Below are 6,630 nucleotides of genomic sequence, written 5' to 3'. Positions count from 1 at the left end.
TGTGTGTGTGTGTGTATATACCTGTGCTCACATGTATCAGGGTGTATGTCAGAGGCCACAGCATACCTTGAGAGAGTTGTTTCTCTCCTTCTACCACGTGGGTCACATGACAAGCATCGTTACCTACTGGGGCATCTTGTTGGCCTGAGGTTTTCATTTTAAAAGACAATTTTGAAACAAAAATATTTCTTTAGGTTAAAGAGCTCATTGGACTTCTTTCTAAGAACATTATTAGGCATCTTAGCATTACATCCATGGAAATACATCTTCATTTAAGAGAGAATTAAAATTTATGTGCTAGCTCAACTTTAAACAGTAATAGATTATAATGGTCCTGGCTCCTAACGGGGCATATGGGACCCCAATCTCACACAGGCTTTAAACAAATTAACCTCTGAAGATTACTGCCCACTTATTACATTAAATGCTCCACTTGATCCCCAAATATCTCATCTCAGTTGGGAAAACAGTTGAAGAAGAATCTGTTAACTGTGTGAACATGTGAGGGAACCATGGGGCATCACAAATGAGCATCAGTATCCGGAGAGTCGATTTCAATCAACATTCTTGGCACAGTATCAGGGACGCTAATGAGAGGCTGAGAGGAACAGGACACTGAATCCACCTAGGAGGGACAAGGAGGTGCTAGCTGCTTCTGACACCCGGGTCCTTTCTGAAGCGTGGCTCTGGCACCCACTCCTGTCACGCACTAAACCGATACCAGAAAGAATGACAAGAGAAAAGTGATCATGTCAGAGGGAGGGAAAAGCAGTTTTCCCAAACAAAAAGTGACAACAGCTTTAAGAAAATGCCTCACGTATTAATGTACAGCCAGATGTCAAGGTGCTGTGGTGACAGATGCAAGAGAAATACAGGGAGACCTGACGCATAAAGGGACCATCCAGAAGAATAGGAATGAGCCACTCCCTGGCAAGGCCAGACAAGTCATAGACCCCGTATGCTATAGCAGCTCTCTACACAACAATAAAACAGATGAGCAGGAGGCTAAGAACATGTTTATTCTCTGCTGTGTATTGTGTGTATTGGGTAATCTTAACTGTTACCTCTCATTACGTCAATCCAATCTCTGTGGTATGGTTGATCTGCAAGATATTAAACTCAGTTTGTGCTAATACCAACAACTGGAATGCACAGAATTTAATTCTACAATTAATAACCGAGTACCTACTAACTGGGGAAAGAGACAAGACCACATACGAATCAGCATGATCAGAGGCAGACCTTCATTTCAGTGGCGGTGGAGAGGGTGTCCCATCTGAGGACACACCTGAGCAGAGTGTCCCAGGCAGAGACTAGAGAGGCATGCTAGGTAGAAGAAACAGCATAGTTCCAGTGGGCCCCAATGGCTGTTGCTCAGAGTGTGAGGTGACAGACAGACAGACAGACAGACAGACAGACAGACAGACAAGATACATAAACAGAGCAACCAGGGATGAGGAAGAAAAGAGGCCAAGAAACTAGAAAAAGGCTAGGGACTGCACTGACTTTTCTTCATCTATTTTGTGTTTTGGTCTTGGGTTTGCTTGCATTTTTCTTTCTTTAGACCTTTAACTATCACTGTTCCTTCTTCCTGTGTGTCTGGACAGCTATACAGGGGGGAAGATAACCCTCCAGAATGTTGTTTCCATTTGACTCTAATTAAAAAAAAAAAAAAAAGAAACCTAGTTATATGCTTTACTATAGAGCAGTTTGGTTTCTGGGTCTGTAGTAACCCTCTGGGGCAGTATTACTGCTCTCCAGTGGTCTTAGACGCTTTACTGGCTTCTAGCTTTGAGGGCCCAGACAATGCAGGATCTGATAAAAAAAAGTCCTTATATGGAATTTTGAATCTGGGACTGCGTTCATCTGCAGAATAATGTCAAAGAAGATGTGAAAATGTTTAGAAAAATGTTTTTTTTAAAAAATTATTTTTTTATGTGTGTGTGTGTGTGTGTGTGTACATGTGTATATGTATCACGTGTATAGCATGCACATGTTCCTACGGTGGCCAGAAGAGGGTATCAAGTCCTCTGGAGCTGTTCAATGTGGGTGCTTAGAACTGAACCCTGGTTCTATGGAAGAGCAGCAAGTGCTCTTAACCACTGAGCCTCCTCTCCAGCTCCAAAGCTTCCAGTTTTAACATCTGGCTTTCATACTGTATTTAGGCCATTCTCTGAAGTTTAATCTACTACAGATGAAATCCTAAAACTCAAGAGCCTCTATATCCTCAACAGGAATCTCAGAATCCCAGTGAATACAAACCATATTGTCCAGGACTAACTTTTTTTTTTTTTTAAAAAAAAGATTGATTATTTATTTATTTATGAATTATTATGTATACAGCATTCTGCTTGCATGTGTGTCTGCAGGCCAGAAGAAGGCCCCAGATCTCTGGAAGAGCAGTTAGTGCTCTTAACCTCTGAGCCATCTCTCCAGCCCTTCCCCCCAATCCCTTTCTTTTTATTTATATATTTTATGTATATGGGTCCTTTGTCTACAAGTATGTCTCTACACCAGAAGAGGGCATCAGATTCTGTTATAGACAGTGTGAGCCACTCTGTGGGTATAGGGAATTGAACTCAGGACCTCTAGAAGAGCAACCAGTGTCCTTAACTGCTAAGCCATCTCTCCAGCCCAGACTAACAGTTTTTCTGTGGTCTTGCTGAAAACCTTGAGTGCTCTGGTTTCCCTCCTTAGCATAGAGTAAATGCTAATGACCTCATGACTAATGTGATGTCACACATTTAATTTCATGACCTATATATTACTTTGGTTAGGAGCAGGACCAGCATGCCTGCCTACACTAAACGTTCTTCACAAAGCATGTTCACCTGCTATAACGAAATGGACGCTAGAGATCCGAACCAAGTTACTATCGGTGAGTGTGCAGTGCTTGCATACTCCAGTGTATTGGCTATCCCTTTACCCAGCACCTGTCCTCTTGGTTAAAAAAAAAAAGAAAGAAAAGAGAAGAAAAGATAAAGGGCAGGAGCAGAAGGTATTCTCCACAGTCCATCTGTTCAGGATTTTTGGGTTCACATCTGCTTCATACACAAGGTCCTAACTGGACTGTCTTAGGTCTGGTTGGTGAGGGTGGGACCTAGCCGTCCCCCAACTCTTTGATGAGGAAGTAATATTTCCTATTAAATGGCACCAGGTCTACACTATTGTCATGTGTGGAGTGTTTCTCTGCCACAGTGCTCCGTGCTAAGTGCACATACATCACTCTCAGCCTCCTCCTCAAGTCCCTCTAGGAAGCTACATCGTCACTTTGCCCATCTTGCAAGTGGACAATTAGACAGGGCAAGGAGCTTGCTCTAGTTCTCACAGCGAGCAGGTGGCAGTGTAGATCCACTCCAAGTTACAGCCAGCCCTGTGCCTGTTGTATCTAGCTGTCCCTCACATGCTATTTTTTCAGTAGGTAGTGGCTGGCATGCCGGGGACTTGGGGGGGGTACAGGATGGGGAGATGAGGCTGGACCCCCTCACGTTCTTTTTCCATTTCTTTAGGATTGTGGTGTGGCATAGGCAGAATGCACAGAGCAATTTCAGAAGCACCAATGGTGGGGTGATAGAGAGCTTGGATGATGGAGACATGTGGCTGAAATAATCACATGATAATTAGATGACTATATACCTCCCCACCCCATGCTGTCTGTAAGAGCTGTGGTGGATAGCGGCTTCTGTTCGTCGGATGCACAGGTAGCTGCTGTCCCTCTAACCTGCAGAAAGAGATCCCACCTTTTCTACAGTGTGGTTCCCTCAATTTCTGTGGGTTGGAGTTGTGGGCACAGGGGTAGTGGCTGTTTGAGGAGGCTGACTAAGCTCCATGCCGTTGGGTGTCCGCTCTTGTATATAAGCAGTGGGAGGTTTGGAGGCGTTCTGGGGACCTCAGCTTGTTTGTCGGCAGAGTTTAGGAGGCAGGATGAACTTGGTCACTCAGAGGCTGGTGGTATATTCCTTCCTTCTGACCCAGAGTAAGGGGATGGCCTCAAACCTGTCCTGTTTCCTGAGGTCTCTTTCCCTCACTCCCCCCCCAGCATCAGTTTCATCCTCCCTGGCTTCTTTGGGCATGGCATAGCTTTTCTCTGCAGCCCAGAAGGCAGAGTGGCTTGGAGATAGTTGGATCCTAAGGTGGAACCTCCTCCGAATCTTTCCCTGAATCTGGGCTTGTGTGAGCTCTCTGGGAAGACCCTGGCCAAGCTGGGGAGAACATCTCCTTTTAGGGAGTGTGGTGAATTAGATCACTTTCTGCACCCTGCTGTTGCAATGGCACAGGCTGTGGAGGAAGATTCTCGGAGGAGCTCTGCTTTAATGTAGCAATTTGATTCAATTTTCCACTCTATAAAATTACCCATCACCGCTCGTTGCTTCCTAACAGACACCTTCACTCTTAATTTAACAATCCTATCGAATTCTGCCAGGGAAATTGGAAAAATTTATCACCTGTGAAATTTTATTTTCCTTTGGTTGTATCTGTTTTTGTAAAACTTCATTAACGACGATGACTTGCTGAGGAAATTATCATTTTTTTTTTAACTTCAGACACAAGAAATGGCTCTACCTCAACCAAGATATCATTTGCATAATAAAACACAACAACAACAACAACAACAACAACAACCACCACCACCACCAAAGCCAGGGGACGTGGAGTCTGGCAGAGGCTGGAGGACTAAGGAGAAGGACTGAAGGCTCCTTGGTGGAGCTCTGTGGACACAGACTTGCAACTTGACTCAGAGAGCAATGACGTGGCTTCTCTCTCAGGCAAGAGACAAATAGGGAATACCTACTTAAGAAGGCTGGGTCCTCCTCTTAGGAAGCCTTGAGATGCAATTACTTACTGATGATGCTTTTAGCAAGGGGCCCCGTCTTCAGGGGCCTAAGTGTTGGATTCACCTTAGTTCCCAGGTTCATCTGGGATGCAGGTCTAAATTGCTATAAATTTTGGCTTAATTTGAATTTCTTAGCAGAGTATTAAACTCCTGGCAAATTTCCACAGGAGCGCTTCCTGAATGGACTTGAAGACTCAGCTTTCCCATTGTCTAAATACCTCACAATTAAAAGGCTCAGGCTCCCGCTTTCCAGTCTGACCCCCACTGTGTTCTGTACTGTTCACCAGCTGCTGGATTCCCACCAGAAGTGGCTCTGCCGGAGCAGCAGTGATGACTGTGCGCTTTCTGAGATGCTAGTGAGCCTGCCTTGTGAAGGGGAGGGCTCCAGAGTCAACCTGCCCTAGCAGGGGGAGAGGCGAAGCAGGGTAGGCTTACACTGAGGAGATGAGATTTGACTCTGGGCGATGATGAGGTGTGTTCTATCAGAGTTTTACTGTATCAAAACCATTGTTGGGATCTGCACAATCCAGACTTTGGAAATCCTCTGTACCTTTGAGACAAGGTTTTATCCTTCTCCAGATTCTACAGAAATTAAGCCAGGGCTAGAGAGTTATGAGAACGCATCCCCAAACTCACGGTAAGCCAATGAGAAACAGAGGGAGTGGTCTCTAGCCTTTAATCTTCATGGCTCAAGAACAAGTGAGGTCACGTCAGGTGGTACTGCTGAAAGAGAGGCGTTCATCTTGTTCCCAGAACGAGGCAGTGTCACTGGGCTTCCTACACTATCTCCTTCGGACACTGAAGTTTAGATGGGGATAACTTTGGGGGCTGTTTCGTTCTTTCACCATGTCAAGAGTTCCTCCTCCCCCCCCCCCCCCCCCCGAGCAGCAGGAGGTGGGTAATTAGTCGGTGATGTATCTTACCTGGTAGGACTTCATAAATGTCCTCCTCTTTCTCAGTAGGCTCAGGCAAGGCCATGGCTCTGCACTGGGAACCAGACCTTGGGGAGTCAAAGCCATCGATGTCATTGTACATTTCTTCCTCTTCTTTCTCTTCCTCCTCTTCCTCCTCCTCCTCCTCTTCAAAGGGAATGGTTAAGGAGCTAAGATCTGTAGCCGGAGCAAAGATAAGAATGAGTAAAGACAGAAAAAAAAAAAATAAAAAGGAAGTAAGTCTGGGAAAGGAGGAGGTGAGAGAGGAGGAGGGATGGGAATAAAACATGTCAGGAGAAAATGAAACACTAGGTTAAGGGCTGTTATTACTAATGCGGGCCTCAGTGGCAGGAAATCTACAGAAAAGGCCAGCCCGGCACTGCATCAGGTTTAACCCACCAACATAAATCCTCCCTGGCAATAAAACGTGGTCAGGATGAAGCAGCCCTGAAAAGTATGGGTGTGGGAACGGGAACGCAAGGTGAAGGGAAGAAAATAGGCCAGGCGAGGCATTGCCTGGGTCCTATGCTCTGCTCACCAAGCAGAAAACCGGATGAGTGAGCAATGGCTCCAAGTTGGCTAGGGTGACAGAGCCCGGGCAATATGGCAGTCTGAGCTCTTAGACGCTCATCTCCCAGTGGTCACACTGTGGAATTCAGATGAATTTGTTTGTGGAGAGGGAAGAAAAACAAATGAGGAAGAGCAGCAGAAGAAAAGAAACGGGGGACATGGGAAAACACAGCAGTGGTGTGGCCGGACAGAATGGCCAAACAGCACAGTTACCATGTCCTTGTATGGCCTGGCTGACCTTAAAGTGGGTCACTGAGGAGGGGGTGTTCAGCCATTACCGCACTGGTGAGCACC

At 45.7% G+C, this 6,630-nt stretch overlaps 1 protein-coding gene across 1 annotated transcript in view; it reads right to left on the bottom strand.

Annotated features, from left to right (window-relative positions):
- The window catches only part of Skap1 (src kinase associated phosphoprotein 1), a 297,239-nt gene that overhangs the window by 40,693 nt on the left and 249,916 nt on the right, over positions 1-6,630 (bottom strand). Inside the window, 1 exon segment of the mRNA XM_029546245.1 lies at positions 5,758-5,943. Coding sequence (XP_029402105.1) covers positions 5,758-5,943 — 186 coding nt within the window.

The sequence above is a fragment of the Mus pahari genome, chromosome 14 (genome assembly GCF_900095145.1).
Source record: "Mus pahari chromosome 14, PAHARI_EIJ_v1.1, whole genome shotgun sequence".
NCBI classification, from domain to species: domain Eukaryota; kingdom Metazoa; phylum Chordata; class Mammalia; order Rodentia; family Muridae; genus Mus; species Mus pahari.
The sequence above is the reverse complement of the archived record's forward strand: the minus strand, read 5'-3'. Positions and strand labels throughout refer to the sequence as shown.